Source organism: Canis lupus, chromosome 11 (genome assembly GCF_011100685.1).
Source record: "Canis lupus familiaris isolate Mischka breed German Shepherd chromosome 11, alternate assembly UU_Cfam_GSD_1.0, whole genome shotgun sequence".
Taxonomy (NCBI): Eukaryota; Metazoa; Chordata; class Mammalia; order Carnivora; family Canidae; genus Canis; species Canis lupus.
In genome coordinates this window covers 41,356,015-41,380,582 of record NC_049232.1, presented here as the reverse complement: position 1 = coordinate 41,380,582, position 24,568 = coordinate 41,356,015, and the positions used below count along the sequence as shown (strand labels likewise).

General features: G+C 42.8%; 2 protein-coding genes and 1 long non-coding RNA gene across 5 annotated transcripts in view; 2 read left to right on the top strand and 1 right to left on the bottom strand.

Moving 5' to 3' along the window:
* The first annotated feature begins 2,525 nt into the window (after positions 1-2,525).
* Positions 2,526-5,691, top strand: CDKN2B (cyclin dependent kinase inhibitor 2B). The gene is made up of 3 exons (NM_001146269.1): positions 2,526-2,551; positions 2,588-2,717; positions 5,431-5,691. Exons 1-3 carry the CDS (start codon positions 2,526-2,528, stop codon positions 5,689-5,691), a joined length of 417 nt encoding a protein of 138 aa, NP_001139741.1.
* LOC119873925 lies at positions 4,217-15,901 on the bottom strand. The gene is made up of 2 exons (XR_005366817.1): positions 15,588-15,901; positions 4,217-6,612 (listed from the first exon to the last, which is right to left on the bottom strand). It is a non-coding gene; the product is annotated as an uncharacterized LOC119873925 (long non-coding RNA).
* CDKN2A (cyclin-dependent kinase inhibitor 2A) overlaps positions 14,282-24,568 on the top strand; it is a 29,248-nt gene continuing 18,961 nt past the window's right edge. Inside the window, exon 1 of one of the 3 annotated variants that reach the window (XM_038552531.1) lies at positions 14,282-14,467. In XM_038552531.1, the coding sequence (XP_038408459.1) occupies positions 14,423-14,467 (45 nt within the window). In that variant the 5' untranslated portion in view covers positions 14,282-14,422. Of the gene's footprint in view, positions 14,468-16,339; positions 16,556-24,568 lie in introns of those variants that run through there. The other 2 variants (XM_038552534.1, XM_038552532.1) reach the window with 2 other exon arrangements.

Here is a 24,568-nt window from a genome sequence, read left to right as displayed (position 1 = left end):
TCTCTATCTTGAGTTAAGTTCCCCTCTTCTCACTCCCAAAATATCTTAGAGATACATTCTTAGTAAAGTTATTGTAGTTTATTGAAACTCTCTAGTTTTGAGTGCCACAAAGGAGACTCTTAAAAGCTAGCACTCATATCTTATTCAATGGTGGACTCATGAAATATAGGACGTCCTGAGCTAAACTTTGTCAAACAATTTATTACTGGATCCATTAGAGGAAAAATCCCAAAAACACTCCTTTAAAAGGCAACCTGCCTTATTACATTTGGCTATGCACTATATTTCTGGGTAGCCAGGCTGTTCTGATGAAGATATTCTGGACTGAATCCATTTGCTACCACATCTACCAATATCAGTCTGATGACTCAGCCCCTCAGAATGATTACCAAAGAACCAAGGCCATCCATTTCAAAACTCTGACTTCCCACTTCCCATATTTCCTCCTCATTCTCTCATTCTACCAACACACCTGTAATCCCCAATACACGGTGAATGGGGACTGTCCCCAAAGACTGGTCATAAACAGCTCATCTATGCTTTTCAAACACAAGTAGACTTCTAGCCAGACCAAGGAATGGAGCCACTATCAACAAATAAGGGGGCTTTTCTTATTCAGATAAGAGTGAACGTCCAAATAAGAGGGAAAGATAGAGAAATCAAGAAACTGAAAACTAAGAAATGGGGATGGGGCAAGAGAGAGGGGGAAAATGGTTATTAATGCTGCCTCCTTCCCTTCCCTATCCGGGTGGATTTCAACTCTGTCTCAGTTAGTAGCTCTTCACTCCTAACCACCACTTCCATAGGCTCCTCTGTCTTTAAAGAGCTTAGGTCCAAGCTAAGGTATGCTAGAAGAAACATGTGAAATAAACTCTCATTTATGAGTAAGCAAGCAATTGCCCTTCCTTAAAGACTCTTCCTCTGCACTCTGAACCAAAATTAATCTTGTAAATAAGAACTGCTCCATGTTGGAAGAAGCTCAGTCTAACGTAGCTCCTCACCAAAACTTTCAGGCAACAGATACATAACTTGTGGTTCTTTTCCTATTTCAATCAAACATCAGCTGTAATTTCTTAAAATCTTTAAAGCAATGCATATGTTAATTCAAACTCACCTAAGCAGATTGGGAAGAAAAGCAATTGGCCTTTAAATCTTCAGAAGAGGGTTTAATGACAGGTTCAGCCCGTTTAATGACAGGCCCAGCACCACACCCCTGTTTTATTATGTTTCATTATTACTGCATAAATTTCCTTTATTACTCATCATAAATAAAAACCAAATGCTTGCAAAGTGGGTTTAAATAGGTAAGAGTGCAAACAAAAATATTATTCAAACATCATGAAATTGGAATCTCAGATTCTTAAAATACATATTCATATTTTTTAAATGTCTCAAAAACACCAGCTTGCCATTGTCAATCTCAAACTAGGTTTTTGGGGGGTTTTGTGTGTGTGCGCGCGCGCGCGCGCGTGTGTACCCATTATTCAAAGATGAAAAGAATAAAAAGCACATTCAAACAGGATTCTCAGGATTTTTCACCGTGACTGATTTTTGACTGATTCAGCTAAGAAGACACACCCAAAAGAAATTTGCTAAGGTTGATGCAAGATGTGAAGCTAGAGAAGTTCAAGTACTGCCTGGGGATGAATTTAACCTGCGTGACAGGTGCAAAGCTGTCACTTTCAGAAATCTTGAGGGAGACAAAGTTATTTTAAAAGCCTTTCTCTTAGCCAGCCATTCGATCACACAAGAGAGAGACTAACGTCTCTCCGGCGTGAAAGCAGCCGGCACGGGGCTCAAGGAACAGAAACCCTCTGCTCCGCCTGCTGGAGGGAGGGGATTAGGAACTGAGCGCGTTGCTTCAACTTTTCCAAAACCTTAGCTGAGGCCTTGCAGGACGCTCGGCGGGCGGGACTGCAGGCTGCGGGCGCCCCGAGTCCGGCGCATGCGTCCCAGCGCCGTCCGCGCCGCCCTCCCCGCCCCCCCCCCCCCCCGCCCCCCCCGCCCCCCCCCGCCCCCCGCCCCGCCGCCCGGACTCCGTCGGCTGTGACGTCACTGCGGGCCGAGCCTCCCCGCCCGCGCAGTGGGACGCGCCCGCGCAGGCCGGCCGGGCCGGGGGCGGAGCCTAAGGGGGTGGGGAGTGCCCTGCCCGGCCCGGCCGCCCGGCCGCAGACGGGTTCAGTCCGTGCGGGCTCTCCGCCTAGCCGGAGCCACGCTGGGCGGTGTGGACGCGGCGACGCGCCTGCCCTCGGCGGCCGGACGCGCCCTGCGCTCGGCTGCGGCCACCCGAGGCGCTTCGTCCCGGGAGCGAGCCCGGGAAAGCCTATTCACCACGAGGGGCTCGGCCATTGCCCGGGCCCCCAAGCCGCGGAGGACGGCGGAAGAGGGCTGAAAGCTGACCTGAGCTCTCCTCCCGAGGGGAGAGGGCGCCGGGACGAGGAGGGGAAACAGGGAGGCGAGTGACGAAGCTCCGCTCACGGCCCGCGGTGGATCCTCCCGGCCCGTCCGCGTCTGCGGGCTGCGAGATGCGCGAGGAGGCCACGGGCTTGCTCGGCGGCGGCGGCGGCGGGGACGGCGGCGGGGACGGCGGCGGGGACGGCGGCGACGCGGGCCTGGCCAGCGCCTCGGCGCAGGGGCAGGCGGAGACCGTGCGGCAGCTCCTGGAAGCCGGCGCGGATCCCAACGGAGTCAACAGCTTCGGCAGGCGCCCGATCCAGGTAGCTGGGGCCCCGGGGCCTCGCCGGCAGGGGGCGCAGGAACGCAGGGGAGCGGCCTCCGTGGGACGCGACGGGGACCGAGAGCTTCGCCGACGTATCTGCGTGTCTCCTCCGTGAGGCCGTGGGGCCCAGGTGTCGCGCAGGTTCTCCCCCACCGACGATCCTAAAGAAAGGGATCGGAAAAAACAAACAAACAAACAAACAACAAACGCTACTTAAGTTTGGTTTTCTTTGCAGCGGTGGGGAAATGTCCATACTCTCTCTCCCGTCCCGTGATCACAAGTGCAAGGGATAGATTCAGTTGGGGGAAGAGGAGAGGTTGTTTGGGGAGGAAAACTCTCGACTCTCTTTCAATAAATATCGATCAACTTTCATTGATAAGAGATGATTAAACGGCAAGTTACACAATCCGAATTAGATTTAAGGAATAATGCGGAATCGTTGAACTTGAATTACCTGCACTGGGAGGCTGCGATATGAAACTCTTCGTATTCTTTTCTCATAGAGGCAAAATGAATACAAAGAGATAAGCCAGGATTCCTCGACCACAGTACTTAATTCCTTTTACGTTAGCAGTGTTCATTGTTAACACCCTTTATCCAATGTTTATTAATCCAGCTTTAATTAGTACTGATATTTTTTAATTCCCTTAAAATTCAAAGTAATATTTTGTGCCTTATTGTTGACTATAGTGGTTAGTATTCATCTCGATGTCACATTCTAGAACCAATCTGTTATTAAGGAACCCTATTAATCGTGTAGGTTTTAAAAGAAAATATGTTCATTCCTTTTGCATTCTTAGAAAAGTGTTATAAGACTTGAGGGATAGCTTAGGGGCATCTGGGTGGTTAAGTCCCTTAAGCGTCTGCCTTGGGCTCAGGTCATGAGCCCTTCCCTGGTCCTGGAGTTGAGCCCAGCATCAGGCTCCAGGCTCTACAGGGCGGCTGCTTTTCCCTCTCCCTCTGTCCCTCCTCCCTTGTGGGTGCTCTCACAAATAAATAAGTGGATAAAATCTTTTAAAAAGAGTGAAAGAGGGCAGCCCGAGTGGCTCTGCGGTTTAGCGTCGCCTTCGGCCCAGGGCCTGATCCTGGAGACCTGGAATCGAGTCCCACGGTGCGCTCCCTGCATGGAGCCTGCTTCTCCCTCTGCCTGTGTCTCCGCCTTTCTGTGTCTCTCATGAATAAATAAATAAAATCTTTTTAAAAAAATAAATAAAAAAGAGAAAGAAATGAGGGATAATTTAAGATTTCAAATGATATTAATAACTAAAAAGAAATTTTAATTATAGTTTTAATTCATTTTCTGAGATTCTAAGAACCACTTTTTTCCCCTCTACATATGAAATACCTTACATACATCACTAATAGAAATAACATATCATATCTTTAAGGGAGGAAATGGATGTTTTTAATATTCATGAAACAAATAGTATACTATCTTTCAATTACGTAGTACATCTTAAAATACTTAAACTCACAAGAAAAACTCCATTTTGGATATTTAGTTATCAAAAACTGTTTTATTTTTAAAATGAGAAAGTAAATACTTGTATAAAATGCATATACAAAAGTAGATGCTACAGAAGTACAGCTCCAGAACATTTTTTTCTAAGTTATACATTACTCTGATTTGACTGACAACCAAGTTCTTTTATACATAGCAAATTATTTACTATCTAACATTATAAAATCCTATGACATTATAAAATCCTGAATAATGTAAATATACTGTTTATGTTACATGTTTATGTTACATTAAATATATTATCCTTTAAACTTTATCCCTTGCCAGGGCACCTGGATGGCTCAGTGGTTGGGCCTCTGATCCGGGTCCTGGAATCACATCCTGCATCCGGCTCCCCCGCAGAGAGCCTCTGCTTCTCCCTCTGCCTTTGTCTCTGCCTCTCTCTGTTTCTCTTGAATAAATAAATAATCTTAAAAAAAAAACTTTATCCCTTAAAATATTAAACATGTTATAATGTTAACTTAAAATATTAAAAATGATAAGCCATTTGTTAAAAAAATAACTTCATTATCTTATAAGACTAGATATGACTTTTTTCCTTTTTCCCCCTCTATATCCAATTTGGACTCAAAATTGTCTGACTATATTCAATTTATAAGCACAGATATATATGAGAGTGAAAAGTAAAAGCCTCCAACAGGGAATTTATTAAAAGAAATAAAAAACTCAAAGCACTATTTCTCCTCTAACGCCTCTCTTAAAAATATCAACTGCCTAATAAATATTTTTAGAGCTAGATTATGGCTGAGGTGGGAGAGCCACCAAGAGAAATAATCTTAAGATTTTAAAAGCTTTTAAACTTAACTCCCCCCATAAATCATTTAACAAAATAGATGCCCATGTTCCAAGGGAAACCAAAAATTTCTTTTTCGCACAACGACTCTTAGCGCTTTCTATCAGCGCTTTCTCGTCTCCGCGTGTTTGGAGAATAAGATGGAACTCAGAGCCGAATAAGGAGTATAACTGGGGCGGGGGCGGGGGCGGGGCGAGGGCGAGGGTGAGGGTGAGGGTGAGGGGTGTTGGGACTGCATCAACAAAGTATAACGGACTCCTGAGGCTTGTAGCGCCTCTGTGTTAGGTGGATACTTCCTGAATAGGTATTTCTTTGAAATGGTCCACCTGTCCCTGCCCAGGCCTGCATCCCGCTGCCCTGACCACTGCCGCCCTGACCACTCTGCTCTCCCGGCAGGTCATGATGATGGGCAGCACCCGCGTGGCCCAGCTGCTGCTGCTCCACGGCGCCGACCCCAACTGTGCCGACCCCGCCACCCTCACCCGCCCTGTGCACGACGCGGCCCGGGAGGGCTTCCTGGACACGCTGGTGGTGCTGCACCGAGCCGGGGCGCGGCTGGACGTGCGCGATGCCTGGGGCCGCCTGCCCGTGGACCTGGCTGAGGAGCGGGGCCACGGCGCTGTCGCCCGGTACCTGCGCGCAGCCGCGGGGGACTGAGGGCGGCTACCCCCAGCCGCCCACAACGTTTCTCCCCGGTTCCCCACCCCCAGCCCAGTTGAAGGGAGGCTACAAATGTGGAGCGGCGGAAAGCCCGAAAGCCTTCCAGGAGACTTGAGTCACGGTGGGGAGAAGCAGCAGACCGCGAGTAAGTTCGCTTTTTTTTTTTTTTTTTTTTTTTCTTTTTCCCTGGATCCCGCCCTCACACTCACCGTGCAACCAAACGCAGAGGTGATGCAAAAGGACTTCCAGAGAGATTTAGGAGCTGGACGAGAAGCTCCGGAGTGTTGTCGTTCACTTTGCAGGGTTTTCTGGCAAAAACCGGCCAGTTAAGTCCCTAACAACCCCAGGTGCCTGCCAAACTCCACGGGAAAGACGCTGGCGGCAGAGTGGGAGGCGGCGGCGATGATTGGATGATTGGCTTTTGAGGGAGAGGCGGATGATACGTTTGCCCCACTGATCTTGAAGGAGCGTTCCGGAAACCCCTGCTTTAAGCTTTTAGGCTCTGGGGGGGGGCTACAGGAAAGCTGAAGACTGAGGAGACGGTAAGACTAGGACAAGGAAGACGAGTTGGACAGTAGACTCGGGCATCAGCAGGTGCCCAAGCCTTTACATGCTGTGTGTTGCAACGTAAGTCACCTTTGAAGCGCTGCTCGCGGAAAGCCCTGGGAACTTGGCGCCCAGCTCCACCGGATAGTGACGGGGAAAGGAGGATGCCAAAGCCACCTGGAATTTCCCCACATGTTCTGACAGCCCTGAGTCAAGAAGTCCCAGAACAGCTCTTGGAGAGGAGAAGGTGCTCGCTGTTTGTTAGTCAGACGAGGGGAGATTCTTTGGGAGTTCCAGAAGTCAGCGCCCAGGATGACGTGGTGGATCTCAGCGAGAGCAACTGTCGCCATTAACTGTAACAATTTGCTCCATCTATGTAGGATAGGACAAAGAAACCCCCCTGTAAGATGAAAAGATTTCGTGATACTTTGTACTTTTGAGTTGTTCTTCGGTAACACTGGGGAGGCTTTAGATAACAAAATAACTTGTGCTCCTTGGTAAAGAGGTGAGAAAGAACTACAGCTTTTAAATCAAGCTCTGGCACAGTGCCAAAGCCTTGACCCATTCATCCTTCACCTATTTATTTCTTTGTTAAATTTTGTGACACTAAAACAAAGCAAAAAAAATTGTGACACTTTACTGGGTGTCTCGGGAGGTCAAAGTATGAAATATTCTAAATATGAAATATTCTAAATATTTTTTAGAAAACCAATGCACTTACCCAGTAAATTATCTCCGAGTATTTCCCAAATGGTTGCTGGAAGAGTAAATTGAGTATAAAACTGTTGAAAATACATGATGATGGCTCACAGAATGTCTTCATATCTGCTGAACAAACTAAAGGCACACTGCTTTGGGATTTAATGTCCAGTGTTTTTCGATTCCTTACAGCATTGGAACAGCTGATACTTCAATGATTTAATAAAGAAAAAACAATAGATTGGACTCCAGGATGTGGATAATTTGGCTTAAAAATGTATGATCGTGGATTTAATACTAACTCCTGAGAAACATTAAAGACTCAAACCGGTTCACATCTCTCAGACTTTGTAATTATTGATAAATTATACCAACAACTATTTAAAAAAAAACTGCTACACATACTAGGAAAAGATTTATGGGATGTATGTGACAGAGGGGAGACAGAGACAGAGACAGAGACAGGGAAACTGAGAGACCAAAAGAAAGGGTTTCTTTGAACTAAATAAAAAATCTTTACTTCCCCATCAATTCTTTATCCCCAAATGAATATATTTCTGGGGAAAGTTAATTGATAATCAGAACATTTCTTTTTTTTTTTTCTTTTTTTTTTTTGAGAATCAGAACATTTCTTATTGGGATAAATATGTAAGCTCTTATTGACACATAACTTGAGCCAGGCATACATTAGAATACATTTGTTCATTTAACACTTAAACCTGAGAGATAGGTATCATTTCTTTTTTTAAAAAAAGACTTTATTTGTTTATTCATGAGAGACACAGAGAGAGAGGCAGAGACACAGGCAGAGGGAGAAGCAGGCTCCAAGCAGGGAGCCCGATGTGGGACTTGATGCCAGGACTCCAAGATCACACCCTGAGCCCAAGGCAGGCGCTAAACCCCTGAGCCACCCAGGGATCCCCGATAGGTATCATTTCCCAGAGGGGAACAAGATAAATAATAATTGATTATTTTTTATAATAGGGTATAGTTTTTCCAATGTTCAAGACTCTCCCAGGGATGCCTAGGTGGCTCTGCAGTTGAGTGGTTGAGTGTCTGCCTTTGGCTCAGGTAGTGATCCTGGGTCCTGGGATTGAGTCGCACAATGGGCTGCTCCCTGGAGGGAGCCTGCTTCTCCCGCTGCCTGTCTCTCTCTCTCTCTCTCTCTCTGTCTCTCATGAATAAATAAATAAAATCTTAAAAAAAAAAAAAAGACTCTCCCAGAAGAAGAGCAAGTAGAATTAGTAATCTGGAAAAATGAAAGAAATCATCTAAAGAAGCACTTCTGTGAAGTGCCTTATGTAGAAAATGCGAAAAAATCAGTGTCATTTAAAATACAAGAAGTCTGGGGCGGGGCGCCTGACTGGCTCGGTTGGCAGAGTATATGACTCTTGATCTTGGGGTGGTTAATTCAAGCCCCACATTGGGTAAATAAATAAATAAATAAATAAATAAATTTTTTAATTAAATAAAAGAGGTCTGCTTTCATGTATGTGTCAGCAGCTAATCATAATCAAATTCTGACATCCTAAGTTTTCATTATTAACAACCTATTGAGTTATTCTGTGAAAACATGAATAATATGGGGATTGCTAAAATTTCACAGTGTTCAATTAAGCTACAAATAGATATGAACATAGAGATGACACATGATAGAACATATGTAAGAAAATACTATTTTAATTTTAAAAGTTAGTTGAAGGAGCAACAGTAGTTATGTCACAATACTTTCCATGATCTTCTCCTGTTCCATTTATAATACCAGGGAAAAAAGAGGGAATGAAAGAAAGAGAAATTAGGACCTGATTGGAAATGGAAGACCTGGGTCCCAGTATTGGTTCTCCAACTGCATGACCTACTACTGAGTACTATGACTTTGATTAGCCTCAATTCCTCTTATTTCTAAAAGGTGGGAATTAGACTAGATTTAGACTAGAATTAGGCTCTGAAGTTCCCTACCATCACTAAAGTTTTACCCCTTTATGAATTTGTGGCACACATGACTATAGTGGGGTCTTATACTTTATTAGTAATAATTGTGCCATACCATGAGTCAAGGAAAGATACATAGAAGAATAGAAAGGAAAGATATGTTTTAAAATTCTGGAGCCTGGAAGGGGAAAAAAAAATCTTTCTTAAGCACCACCTCCACCAGTCAGTGGAAAAATTACAGGCAAATTTTCAAGAACAAGGAACAAAAAGGATGCTTTGCAAAATCAAGAGTTTAAATGTTAAGGTCTTTCTCCCTTTGTTTTGCCTCTTATTTTTCCTGTTGCTTTTTGTGTTTCTCTTATGCCCCTCAGAGACACAAGAGGAATTATTTCTTAAAGTGAGATAAGCAAGTAGACCAAATAGATTTATAAAGTAATGATGAAGTAGGCACTACAAACAAATATAAACGTTCTGAAAGAAAAAAGTGGGTTTTAAAGTGAGCATATAGTAAGGGAATCTGACCTAGAATGGGTTGGTATAGGAGTTAGAACCAAGCGAAAAGGTTGCACTGGGGCACCTAGCTGATTCAGTCAGTAGATCATGTCTCTTGATTTCTGAGGCTTGATCTTGGGTTGGTGAGTTCAAGCCCCATGCTGGGCTGTAGAGCTTACTTAAGACAGAGAGAGTTGGGGATATCAGAAAGAACAAAGTGTAAAGACAAGAAAATGCTAAAATATGTAGTCATTAGAAGATAAGCAACTATAAGTAGCTGTCATGGATCTTACAAACCCATTTCTAAAGGTCTGCACTTCCTGGTTTGTTTCCATTGGATTCCTTGAAAATTTAGGTCCTTAAATTTTGCCTGGGGGGTCGTAAAAACCAGCTGGTTAGGGAAGACTTCTGTATCACCTATATGTGTACATATCAGTTATTCAGGAGGGCAGAGAAGGAGATGAAAGCAATGAAAGGAACACAAGGAGGAGCAGCTTGGTGGTGTTTTGTGGAAGATGGGTCAATTATCTAACAGAATTAATCAAATCAAACCAAAACAAACTTACATGGTCTACATACTGATGGGATTTGTGAAATGTCCCCAGGCCTAAAATTAGAATCTGCTCATTCCCTATTATGTGGGTTTTTTTTTTTTAAGATTGTATTTATTTATTCATGAGAGAGAGAGAGGCACAGACAGGCAGACAGAGAAGCAGGCTCCATTCAGGGAGCCGACTCAGGACTCTATCCCAGGTCTCTGGGATCACACCCTGGGCTGAAGGCAGCGCTAAACTGCTAGGCTATCAGGGCTGCCCCCTACATGGGTTTTCTATAAAACTTTTCTCAAGTTCAGCTACTACCAACAAGATGGCTCCTTTCTTGCCTCTTGACTCCCCCACTCAAAAGATTTTAATACCATTCTTTGCATAAGGAAAAAAATTACTTTACTTTTAGAAAAAGTAAGTTTTCTTTGTCATTTATATTTAATAATATAATTATATAGTATAATATATATCATGTATAATTATATAATGTATATATTATAACTCCTCTATTAATTTTCAACAAATTTGCTTTGAAACCAGTGCTGCTAATGAAATAATATGTAACTATCATGGATTACATATTAAGCACACTAATATAAATCAACAAATACCTCAGAACTGAGCATCCAACTCTAATTTACAATTTGATGTTTGAAATAAACAGAAACCAAGATTTTGCTAAGGACAAAAAAAAAAAAAAAAAACCCTGAGAAATGTGTGAGGATGACATGCTGACTCACAGCCATCTGTGTTATAGTGGAAGTTTACAAAGGAGCCCCAAACACCTATTAATCCCCTTCCCACTCAGAAGCCCCCCCATAATTCTGTCATTTTCTACTAATCTCTAATTTCTGGACTGGCTTTGATGGAGTTCTCACATATGGATCTATTCCAGGATTGCAGGAGCCTTTGATCTGCTTACATCTCACCCTAAACAAAAGAATTTAATGTCATCATTTCTCTAGGGAAAAATTAAATGATATTTCATTTTACATGCACCTTAGGTATTTCTTATATCTTTACAGTGAGAGTGCTGTCCCTGCCAGTCATTTGAGACCAATATATAGGGACATGGTTCTCAATCCTGGCTCCGTAATAGAATCATCTATATAGAGAGATGTTCTAAAATTTAGATTTATTGACCATCAAGTCTACAGAATTAGAATCTCTAGGTCTGAGATGTTTGTGGTGGTTACTTTAAAATTCTTGCTCATGGGGAGCCTGGGTGGCTCAGTGGTTGAGCATCTGCTTTTGTCTCAGGTCCTGATCCTGGGGTCCTGGGATGAGTCCCCACAGGAAGCCTGCTTCTCCCTCTGCCTATGTCTCTGCCTCTCTCTGTGTGTCTCTCATGAATAAATAAAATATTTTTTTAAAATAAATAATTTTATTTTTTTTTAAGATTTTACTTATTCATTCATGAGAGACAGAGAGAGAGAGAGGCAGAGACATAGGCAGAGGGGAAAGCAGGCTCCCCATAGGGAGCCCGATATGGGACTGATCCGGGTCCCCGAGCTGAAGGCAGACACTCAACTACTGAGCCACCCAGGCATCCCTAAAAATAAATAAAAATTTTAAATTAACCTTCCAGAAACATAGGCACATATAATTGTAAACACCTCTCCCCCAATGCACACATTGGAAAAACATAAATGGGATCATACTATTCTGCAACTTGTTTTCCTTGATTAGTAATAGATCTTTAACAACTTCCATTATAAGGACAGAAAGATGCACTTCATTTTTTTATGGTATGGCTGTATTGTTTTGTATTTTATGGATGAAACTCAGTTTTGAAAAGAAATATATTGATAACACATTAATCTTTTTCCTTTCTTGCTTTTTTTTTTTTTGCTACTATATATGATCCTATACAGAATCTTTTTTGCCTCCTTATATGAACTATCTGCAGAAATGTATAGGAGAGAAACTGCGAGGGTTAAGAATACATCTACTTCTCTCTCAAAAAAAAATACATCTCTCACACACGCATACACACATATACACACAAAGTGTGTATGCATATGTATGTCTCTGTATAAAATCTTTCCATACTTATATGTCCACGTGTATATATGTTTTTATCTTCAATATTACATATGAGTGTATATATGCATATATATGTTTTCACTTTTCATATCAGCATGAGTTACTGAGTGGAATTTCTGAATTAAAGGAACATACATCTTTACATATGTATATAAACATAGATCTGTATATATAAAAATACAAATAATATCATAAATACAAATATATGCATGCATGCATAACATATATTTCTTTCCATACATATATGCACATACTACATATGTGGTATATATTTCCATACACATATTTATGTGTGTGTATCTTTACATACTTACATGAGTTATACGAGAGGTACTGGTAAGTCAAAGGGACACGTATGTTCAATTTTTATAAATACTGTAAAGTTGCCTTCCAAAACAATCACACCAAGTTACAATAATTTGTGATTGTTTTCTGATGACTTTACCAATATTATCACTTCTTTTTTTTTATTTTTGCTACATCCAATAGATATGTCATTGCTTCTGTTACCTTTCTTTACTCATGAGTAAAACTGAGTATCTTTTCATATATTTTTCTGACCATTTGTATATGCTCTACTATAAGCTACCCATTGTACTCTTTGCTCATTTTTCTACTGGTTTATCTAATACCCTCTTCTATCTCTGCCTGTAGGATGAATTTGCTGAGCCAACATAGAAAACATTTTTCCTCCATTAAAAAACTAAGAGAGTTCTGAGAGATCAGTTTTTTAGGCCACAGGAAAAGAACAAAGAGAAAAAAAAATCACATTGATTCTCTATTTGCACAAATGATAGCTCACTCCCTATTGACTCCAGCCTTTAGCACAACAGAAAGAACACAAGGCTTATAGTCCCAAACCCTTCTTGATGATTCCAGCCCAAGCACTTGCTGGCCAGTGGGCTTCAGTTTTCTCACCTGTAAAATAGAAGTGGTAATCCCAAAGTTAAAGGGCCACTGTGAGGATACAATAAGTAATACAAGTATAAGTGTGTACACATACTAATGCTGCATTCTTGATCATACATTTTTTGAAGAGCACATAGCCAAAAGTCATTTGGAATTCCAAAAGTCTTTGTAATACCACAAACTGGTTGTTTTGCTAAAGATTCATCTTCATAATTGTATTTTTGCTTACGGTACTATTAAAATTGCGCAGAATTCCCCTGCTTACCACAACTTACAAAACACAGGTGTTGGGCAGCAGGGGAAAACCAAGATGGAATTTAAGTTCAAATTTTAAAATTTATATTCATTGAACACAGAGCTTACTGTATAATGACGTTACTTAATGTTCTTACTCAAATGTCATGCCTTGGAAGTGGGCATTTTCCCTTAACCCTGGAACAAGTCTAGGGGGGAGATGAAATGGCTATAGGTTAAGCCGTACAGGCCCAATTAATACAGATAGATTTCTGAATTCAAACTTGTCTGGAAAACTAAGGCTTGGTAGACCTCTCAGACATACTGGGATAATATGATATTTAGTACTAGGTGTCCACGAGGCTAGGTTAGAGTACCAGCTGTTTTGTCAAACACCAGTCAAGATGTTGCTGTGAAGGCACTTTTTAGGTATAATTGACATTAAATCCATAGACTTTGAATATAGCAGATTATCCTCCATAACGTGTGTGGGACTCACCAAGGCCTTAAGTGAAAAGATAAGTTTTCCAAAGAAGGAATTCTGTCTTTAGGCTTCTTGACTCAAAACTGCAACATCAGCTCCTCCCAGGGTCTCCAGCCTCACCTACCTGTCTTGCAGATTTCACTTGCCAGGCCCTATAATCACGTAAGCTAGTTCCTCAGAACAAGTCATACACGCAGGCACATGCACACCCATCCTATTCCATCTGTTTCTTTGGAGAACACTAATAATCTCAAGAGATGTGCAATACAAATCTTGCGGTCACCCACCATGGTTTACTGCCACAGCTAATTCCCTGCCTGGAAACCCTGTCTTCCACTTCTCGGGATTCCATGCTGGAACTGGGCAGCACTTTTTCTACCCACACTCTCCAGTACCATACAATGAAATCCCCTCATTATAAATGTATGTTTTTACTAATCCATCTCCCCTTATGAAGTTTTTTTGGGGGCCGGGGGAAGGGTCACTGGTGTAGTGGAAGAGAGCAAGATCTGGCTCCCATGGAGTTTATAGACTACCATAAGAGACAAACCACAAACAAGTTAACAGTTACATAGATAATTTCTATATGCTAAATGCCATGCAGAAAAAAAACAACAACAAAAACAAAACAAAACAAAACAAAAAACCACGGTGATAAAATGGGGCCTGAAAGAGGAAGAGTCTTTGAGCAGCAACTTGAGAAGAGATCTGAAGGAGACAGAGCTACCCTTTATGAAGACCAAGAAAGGGGATTCACTCTGGACGGAGGAGTGGCAAGCAGCCCCAGCACGGAACACAGCGTTCGGCAAATCTTGAGTCACTCCTATCGGAGAGGGGAGAGATGCGTTGTGAAGACCCTGACCTTTCGAGCAGCTTTTCAAGACTGGTAGGTCCCTAAGCCTCACTTCATCCAACCGGCCTGGTCGACGGCTAGGTCATGTGACAGGGGAGGGATGGGGAACGGGAAGAAGCCTGCCGCCAGACCTGGCCTCTCGGGAGCGTGGCTTGGGCAGTGCAAACCTCACTTTCTCCACGTACCGAGGGGCTTGGCACCTGATCTAGAAGGCCCTGTGGGCTCTCACGCCCTGGGTCCTCTTGTGCAGCTAAAGCACCCGGCCCGGGCACAAGTAGAAGCCACAGCGCGGCGGGCCATCTTCAAGGTTCCGCGAAGGCTGGGCCTAGTCCCACATCCTCTGTTACGCGCCGGGCCGGCCAGGCCGCGCCGGCAGCCGGAGAGGCTCTAGATCGATCGCGACTGAGAGCAGGCGCCGAGGCCGGGGCACCGGGTCAGCGCCGCCCGCCGGAGAGCGGCGTCCTGGGCTCGACTTCCCGCCGTGCCGGGGCCCGCGAGCCCGCGGCCGAGCCCCATCCAGCCGGGCAGCCGGGACCTGCCGGGCTGCGCTCTGCACCCGAGCTCCTTGTCCTCAGGCCGCCTCTGTAGCCTCGACTCACCCCTCCTCTGGGCTGCTGCTTCCTTTCCTTCCGCCGCTTTTCCTGTGCCGAGTGGACCACGGCGGCGAAGGGGGCGGGGGGGGGGGCGGCTGGCGATAAAGGATCAGCGGCGTGGAAGGAGAGAGGGGGCCCCTAGGGGGAGGCAGCGAGGAGCGGGCAGGGCGACCATGCTGAGGAGTCGGGACCATGCTTTCGCCTGGGGTGTCGGAACGCCGGGAGGGAGGAGGAGGAGGAGGAGGAGAGGAGGAGGAGGAGGAGGAGGAGGAGGAGGAGGAGAGGAGGAGAGGAGGAGGCCCGCTGCTGGCCGGGAATCCGCCGCCGCGGGGAAACCGGGAAAAGCGGGGAGCAGCCCATGGGGGAGGGGAGTGCCCCCGGCGGAGGAAAGAGGAAGAAGCGTTCAGATGTTGCGCTGCTTCTCGAAGGTTAAAACCGAAAATAAAAACTGCCAGGCTTCCCCGCCCAGCCCCGCGCCCTCGGCGACGCGGGGAGCAGGGAGAGGAAGGGGCGCCCCCGACCCAGCGGGGACCCCGGGCGTGGGGTCCGGCTCCACCTACCTGCCGGGGCGCCGGGTCCGCGCTCCGCCCGCGCCGGCGCCGCTCAGTGTCCAGCTGTCGCGCCCGCGGCAGGCAGCGGTTTCCTTTAGTTGCGCTCGTTTCCCAAATCGAGAAGCGGAGCTTAGCGCCATTTCTTTCAAAACCGACATCCAGCCTCCTGAATGGCTGATACGGCGCCGAGATGACCTTGCTTTTCCTTTCTTTTTCTCCTTTAAATAATCCGGTCTGGAGAGATGGTAGACCCTCAGCGAGTGGCGCGAGGAATAAAGGGGGGGGGGGGGGTAGGGGAGCCGGGGCGCGAGCCGGACTGGAAGCCGCCGCAACGCGGTGGTTCCTGCTTACGGTCGTGTCAGGTGACAAATGTTGCGAGGGGGCGGGGGCCTGGAGATGCGTTCTGGCGACAGGCCCCTGAGCTGTCACCGCGTGGGGCGCCCGCGCGGAGGGTGGGAAGGTGGGGGAGAGCGCGGATCGGGCGGGAAAGAGGAGGTGGGGGAAGGGAGGGGAGCCCTGGGTGCTCGCGGCCCGCGCGCGCGCAGCGCTCCGGGCTTCTCCGCCGGCCTTTCCCGCGCGCGCCGGGCGCAGAGCGGCTCCGAGATCGGAGGAGGCCGGGGGCGCGGGGGCGCGCGCCGGGGGCGCGGGGGCGCGCCTGCGGGGCGGAGATGGGCGGGGGGCGGTGCGCGGGTCCCCGTCCTCGGTCGGGGGGCGGGCGCCGCGCTGCCTACCTCTGATGCCTAAAGGCGGCGCAGCGATCGAGGAGCACAGCAGAGGTGGCGGCGGCGAGATTATGGTGCGCGCGTTTTTGATCACAGTGCGGATTCGGCGCGCTGGGGGCCCGCCGCGAGTGAGGGCTTTCGTGGTGCGGATCACGCGGCCCGCGGGTGAGTGGGCAGCGCCGGGTGTGCGGGCCGCAGCGGCCCTGGTGCTAAAGCTAGTGAGGAGCCGTCGCAGAGCGCATCCTCGAAGAGCAGGTAAGAAAGGCCTCCAGAAGCCCCGGGCGCAGCAGTCCCGGACGCCCTCGGCCTTTGGAAGATTTTGTTTGGCTTGATTTAATACAGATAAACCATCCTCCAGACCAGGACAGGAGAAGGAGGCTTCTAGGGGTGGAAGCTCTTTCCCCCCTTTCCCCGTTCGGCTTACACTTCCTTAGAGGTGCGGTGTCCCCAATATATTAAGCCCGGAGCCCCCTTCACACACCTCCTCGATCCCGTGAAACTCCGGGAAGAGCCGGAGATTCTAACGCCACCTTAGAAGTCAGTCACTCCTGAATTTCCTGGGTGGGAGTCAGTAAACACACACACCACCACCACCACCACCACCACCACCACCACCACCACCAACACACACACACACACACACACACACACAGAAGGTGTGTTTCTCGGGCACTTTATTTCGCCCTGGAGGAAAGGCTTACTAACGGTCTTGGTTTTGTGGGGGCCACCTGTTTTCTCCGCCGCCAGGTCAGCCCTCACTCCTTACCGTAGTGGAGGATGTTGGGGGCGGGAGGAGGGGGGGGCTAGCACATGGTTTGACTTCTCGAAATAGAAACACTGATGGAAGAAGCAAACACTGCTTCTGCAGTCAATAGAGAGTTGGTTGGGCTGTGGTAGTAAGGTGGCGATCTCCTATTTGGAACCCTAACAGGTTCAAACTGCTCGGGATGATGCTTAGCAAAATGTTTAGCAAAAAATAGACCTACGGTGGTGAGTCTGAGAAATCACAACCGATCATATTTTAATCATCTCAGGCCACAATTAACACTTCTTTTAAAAATGAGGCCTACTTCTTGAAAAACAAAATCCTGGGGAGGTTTGTCCTCCCATCAGACGAATCTTTACTCCGTGTAATTTCCTATGACCAGAGTAACTGAAAATACATATTACTACAATAGGCAGGATCCTAGTTAGAATTTGGATATAAACCTAAAAGCAATTTAATGAGGCTTCATTTTTGTGACCTTACTTGTGGTACCCATTTCCCCGGGAATAGATATTTTGAAAAAGCAAAGGCCAGGAGAACAGGAATTATTTTTTATTGTTACGTTAATAGGCCTTTGACATGTAAATGTGAAACTGTTCAGACTACGGGTGTTTAATTAGGTGCCTCGATTTACTAAAATTTGCAAGCAGGGGCGCCTCGCTGACTCAGCCTATAGAGCTGGCAACTCGATCTGGGGATTGTAAATTCGAGCCCCACGTTCGCGTAGAGACTTAAAAATAAGATCTTTAAAAAATTTACAAACAACTTATAGGGTAAATACACATTTTTTTCATATTATTACGAAAGTTCAGTTTTTTTAAAAGAATTAGTAAGAGCTTTTACAAGATTTCATAGCATTTTGCTGGACTTAACTTCAGTCCCATTTTAAAACATTAACAAGACCCTATTTGTTTGTTTGTTTGTTTGTTTGTTTGTTTTATGGTGCTTTATTCTTACCAGCAAAGGTTTAGTCACATGTTTTTGGATATCAGAGTTGTTACTATTACTCTCTATGTAAAGCTATTTTAACTATTAGATTGTTTCTTGAAATCTATAATAAGAGTAGAAAATTTTAATCTATGTAAATATCATAATTACATGTTTTCTATTTTAAGAATACACAATGTAATAGTGTAATTACTTTATGTTAGATACCATATTCATTTTATATATTTTATGAAATGTTAAAAATATAAAAATAGTAAATTCATTGAAAGTAGCCATTTATTTATTTCTTGTTATTTGTATAAATCAATTTTTAGGAATAATATGTGAAGTTATTTTAAAAACGTATTGACTACTTGAAAAGCCCAATTTTTATTAAATATCTGAAGACAGAACACATGACTTAAGTAGAATAAAATATGTTTTAAGAATATGTGCAATTATCCCACTTCATTTGTGAAATTATACACATAAATATGACAAATGGAAGTATTAATTATAAGTGATGTATGATTTTATATTTCATATAAATATATATTATGCCTATGGTTATACTGACTTAAGACTATATGTGGGTGGTAATTAAGTTGGGACTCATACAATTTCTTAAGGACCAAAATGCTAAAAAATTACTTGTATGAATTGCTTAATACAAATATATAAGGTGTAATTATTTTTTATTTTTAAAATTTCTGCAACTGTGTTCATTATGACTTTCTATTTTTATCTGGCTGGAAAATGCATATAATAAAATTCCATATTACTAGTTTCTTATTCACACATGCCTGATGAATTACATTAATTGATTTGTTACTTCTACCTTGGTGTGTTTACAAAACAGTCCTATTTTTATAATATTAAGTATTTATTTCTTTACTACTATTTGGGAACCCTTATGTTTTTTTTATTGCCTTTAACAGCAAAGCGTTCTCTCAAGGTAAGCACTACACAGTTAGCATAAACCTTTATTCCCAATGTGAACATGATTCCTGGGTTGTATGTTCTAAAGAAACAATGACACTTTCAGTCACCAAAACTTAATATTCATTTTCTTCTTTGGGGACTCTTGAATTTTAAAACATCCATTGTCATCCTAAGGCAGTAAGGAAATAAACTTGTCTATGTCCATAATATTTTATAGGTCTGCTAGTTATGTGTTAGTTCATCACTAGTAACTACCATGGTAGAGTTAAGCTATACCATTTTTCCAATATGCGAATGGCTCCTATTAGTAAAAGTGATCCAAATCATCTCAAAAATACTTTCTGAAAGGAAGGCTGAACACTTGACCCAGTATTTTTATCCTTTTTCATTTTTCATCCTTTTTGAGAAGTATAACAATCTCACTTGCCCCCCCCCATACTAAAATACCTTAGGCCAGAGAATCCTGTCTGCTAAAAAATCTAACCTGATGATAAAATATTTTTGTGGTGTTTTATTTCTACAGTTTAAGCTATGTAAAAAATTTTTTTTTAAAATAAACTATGTATAGTTCACTTTCTAAGTATAAAATTATAGTATTGAATAGCTTTTTTAAAAAGCTACAGATCTCTAAATTCTTGTTCTCACATAATGGTCACTAATATTGTGTCTGTTTATTGACTAATAAGATTAGTGCATTTTTTAAACACTCCAATGGCAGGGACATTATTATTGTAGGTATGAAGAATTTTTAAAATATCCACACATTTTTGGGGGCACCTGGCTGGCTCACTCCCTAGAGCATGTGACTCTTGATCTCGAGGTGGTGAGTTCAAGCCCCACATAGGTCATAGAGCTTAATTTTTAAAAAAATTTTAGTAAGAAAAAAATATCCACACATTCTTATTCAATTATTCTCTGTGTAGGCATCATCCAAAGAAGGAAAGATTATGACAAAGATCAATACAGACAGATAAATAGTAGCAAGAAATTGAAAATTACCTTAAATTTGAGCAATAACATGTTAAGTTGTGGCACAAAACCATACTCTGGAATAATGGTCTGGAATATTCTGGACTCTGGCATATAATAGGCAATCATATTTCTAAAGAATATTTAATAGAACTTGAAATGATTATATTATAAAGTTGAGTGATTTTTCAAGATTCAAAATAGTAAACAATACTTACTCTTGCTTTTTCTCTTTTCCTCTCTCTGGACACACACCCACACAACTCCACACCTCCGTTTATGTACCAAAATATCTGTAGTGCTTTCCTTAGGATGGGGGACTAGGATTGGTAATCTTTAATTTCTTCCTTATACTTCTGAGTTTTACAAAGTGTCATGACCATCACCAGTAAAAATATATGTATATTTTTTATTATATATATATGTATATATACCATTTTTGAAGCCTGAAATGATGCACATTAGGGATGAACTAGAGCCTGCTTAACGTTAGACTGGGAGAGGCAGTGAGGAACCAGTTGTGCAAGTATCCTATATAAGAAGGTTCTTGTAAGAGCTGGGGAAAGCAGGAAAGCATTGTGACTTCAGGACTGATGCATGCCCTTGCCTGTTCACTTCCTACTTCGTTTTTACCTAGACGGTAAATGCATAGCTGTGCTTGTTTCCCAAGTGCTCGGGTCTTAGGCCTCTGGTCACATAACTTGCACCCTTTTCGGAATTCCTCTCACTAGTCTTCTCCGGACCTCTTCAAGATAGGGCTCACCGCCTCCCAGAGCGGGGCAGGGGTTGCAAGGGGCCTCTCCAGGACCCCAGAGAGAGCCCGCCAGGGGGAAGCGAGACTCACTCCCCAAGCTACTTGGATCTCGCCTCCCCCACCTCCGGGCTGCTGCCACCGCCCTTCTGGACCCTACCTCCCCACCCTCTCAATTCCTAGAGACGCTGCGGAACCCGGAAATTAAATTGGCAGCTGGGGTAGGACCCTATAGCAAGAGTTGAGAGGACTGTCCCATGATCACCCCACTCCGCGAACGCACCCCTTCTGCTTTTAGCCGCCCCTGGGCCTCGCCCCACACCCCAACTATTTCCTCAGGTAAGATTTGATCAGAGTAACAGACCAGGGGTTACACGTGGAGCGGGAATGGGGCGTCACAAGGTGGACGAGGAAGTGAGGGCCGGCAGAGTCCTAGGTGGCCTTCTGGATTCAGGACAGGTGCAGGCTATGACAGAGGACGTCTCTAGGTCACCTCCCCAGGTTGGAACTGGCTAGGCCTTTCTTCTGGAAGGGAGGGAGCAGAATGAACCAGGTTCGCTGGGAGACACCCTGGGGAAGTGTCCCTTCCGCGCCAGGTAGCCAATCCTTTGGGCTCCAAGTGGCCACCAAAGCATGTTGAAAAGGCCTCCTCCTTTTTGTCCTCCTGTCTGGAGCACTGGATGGCTTGGAGACTAACCCGCAGTGTTTTTCTAGTGATGAAGAATTTGCCTCCAATTCTCTCAACTGTTTTCTTCTCCTACTTCTCCTACTTTCTTCCTGTTTGAGAACTTCTCCTCCGTAAAACATTCAAATGAAATCAATTGAAAAACATTTTTTTTTCACGGAAAAAAAAGTCAGTATGTATTAAAACAAGATCAATTCTATGACAGAAGGCCAACCAATGGAGAAAACCTTGGGGATAAATACAGGCTTTGTTCAGTAGGAGAAAGAAGGTCACTTTATAAGGCTCTCCTCCATCCTAGAAAATGCCCACCAACTTGGGACCTGCACAGATTCACCATGTCCTAATTAATGCTATTTCAATGTGTATTCAGCAAAAACATGTATATTGACAATTGTTGAACTTAGTGTCAGTAGCATTTGTTTTTTAGACAAAGGAAAATTGAAGAAAATCTCTGCTTGTCAGTACAGTTATTTATTTCAGGAGCCCTAGGATGATTGCTGCAATTGGGTAGACCTACATAATCAGAAAGAAATAATAAAAGGGAAAAAAATAAAACCATCAACCACAAGACTGAAAATTGCAATGCCTCAGAGGTCCTTCAAAAAATAAGTTGATTTATATTTTTTTATTTTGTAAGTCACATAATGCTCTGTTCAGGAAAGCATAAAAATTGTATCACAAATGACTTTTTAATTCTTCAACAAATACCTAGTCACAAAAAAAGAAAGAAAGAAAGAAAGAAAGAAAGAAAGAAAGAAAGAGAAAGAAAGCTCAGAATTTACTTAAATGGTTTCAAAGCTAGTAGGAAGAAAGGTTTTGTAGAGGTTCACAACTATATGAACAAAGATATGTAATCTCTTAAACAAACTGAAACTAATAAAATTGTGCAGAGTGATGTAAATAAATATGCCTCTACTTTCTCAATTTAAGCATGAGATTAGTGAGAAGTCAAAGAACTATGGCAAAGGTTATCAGCAGCTTCATTCCCTGGACTGCTGTTTAAAATACACATTTCTCAGGTTTATTCTCAGAAAATCTAATTCAGCATATTTGCTGTGGGTCCCAAGAATCTGCATTTTAAATAAGGTCTTGAGGGAGATTCTGTTACAGGTACCCCTTCTGCAACCACATTTGGCAAATATGGCCAATGCTGCTTTATAAACCTTATTTTTGCCTATTTATTTTTAAATTAAGGCCCTGGCTTTTAGGTACGATTTAAATTTTAGAGTCACACTCTGGGTGCCAGGAAAGACAGTGAGAGTCTGAGTAATCAATGGAGGAGCTATTTTAATAAATAAAAGAGACTGTTTATTGGTATGTGATCCTTCATATCTGAATTGGAAGATCATCTCTTAGATGCCAGATTTTTACTATCAGAACATATTTGGGGGGGAAGGATGTAATGGGGTATACTTGCGTGTTAAAGCTTGTAGGACCAGATGGAACATTTCCACATAAAGCATTTATGATATCTTGTCTTTTTGACACACTATACATACATGTATACATCATCCTATGTATACATCTCCTGCTTATATAGGATGAATAGTTCTAGGTAGATAATAAAGGGTTTCTTTCAGTTTACTTTATTATCCAAACCAGAAAACACGCTGGTAAACAGGACAGTCTAAAATTATGTAAGAGGAAAAACAAAACCAAGAAGTATTTCACAGGTTTAAGTTATATTTATCAATCAAGGCAAAATTGTAGTAAAATGTAGCCATAACAGAATAAAGCACTTGTGGACAAAATGATGGGCCTTTGTATCTCTGTAAAAGCACAATGGCCAGAGGGGAAATATGTATAAACAATATAAGCTAAAAAATAATTAGCCATTATAAGAAAGACTAAAATATTATGCCTTCCAAATTATAAGTTTTCTGACTTTAAAGGACAATTTGTCTAACTAATGTTATACCCACTTTGCTGGCGAATTAGAGAAACTTATGTTTTGCTTTCTTTCTTTCTTTTCTTTTCTTTTCTTTCTTTCTTTTCTTTTCTTTTTTTTTTTTTTTGAGTGCCACCATTTTCTTGCTCTGAATCTCTGAGCCTGCCAGATCATCTGACTCAGCAACTGTACAACTCCTGCATGCAATTTAAAGAAACAGCAGCGATCCAAAGAACAATGACTCCCCCCAGTTGCAAATCTTTCTCACCTGTAGAACAAATAGTATATTTAACTTTGAAATAATTGTTAAATGTCCAAATAACATGGGACATTTTGAATTTTATTCCATTCACTTTACATGCTGAATAATTGTATGTTTTATGTAACCTAAAACAAGATTGATTTTTAAAACAAGCTTATTGAAACTTTCTTCCAAAAGCTTATGGTAGAGTTGGCTTTCTGTTTTCCTTCAAAATAATTATAAGGAGCTTAACAATGATAGAGCACATCAACTATCATAATCTCATTCAATTGTCACATTATTCTTCTGATTTAGAGTTTTATTTCCTCATTTTATAGACTGGAAAGTGGGGTTCAGATAAGTTGTTGTATGGTCTGCTAAAAGTCATTCACCAGTAATTCATGTACAATTGAACTGGGTGTGCTTCTTTCCCTGAGTGCCCACGCTTACCGCTTTATAATTTCCAGATATATAGATAAAGAGAAATATATACACAAAGTATAAATTACTTATTCCCACTTTGACTTAAGAGCAATAAATGGGAAGCCTATGCACAAGCATAGAAATCACTTAAGGCATGAAATAGCAAAGTCACTTTCTTGGAATGCATGACCTGGGATTAGATTGTTTCCTTTACTAACTTGTTGTGTAATATTAGGACTAAGTACTTAAAATATTGTGTTTCCATTGTCTCATCTATAAACCTGAGACAGTAGTCTATAGTATTCATCTAATAAAAACTAGATATAGTATTATACGTAAAGATACATTGGGAACTTTGATCGACATATATTTGTCGGTTGTTAAAGATTCAAATTAAACTATGCCCTTAAAAGCACATTAGTTTACTTTTAGAGTAAGTGCCTACTTAATTTGACTTCAAATATTCAGATTAGCTGAAAATTTTAAAGAATATACATATCATAATAAAAAATATATTTATCAATTCAAATCCCTTCCACATTCCAAGGTGTCAGGTAAAATCAGTGTAAATTTGCCTACTCTTTAAACCTCTACCTGTACAGAAGCCTTATATGATGGCCTTTATGGTAGGACTCTGAACTGTAGTATTCATAATCATCAAGTAGATATTAAACAA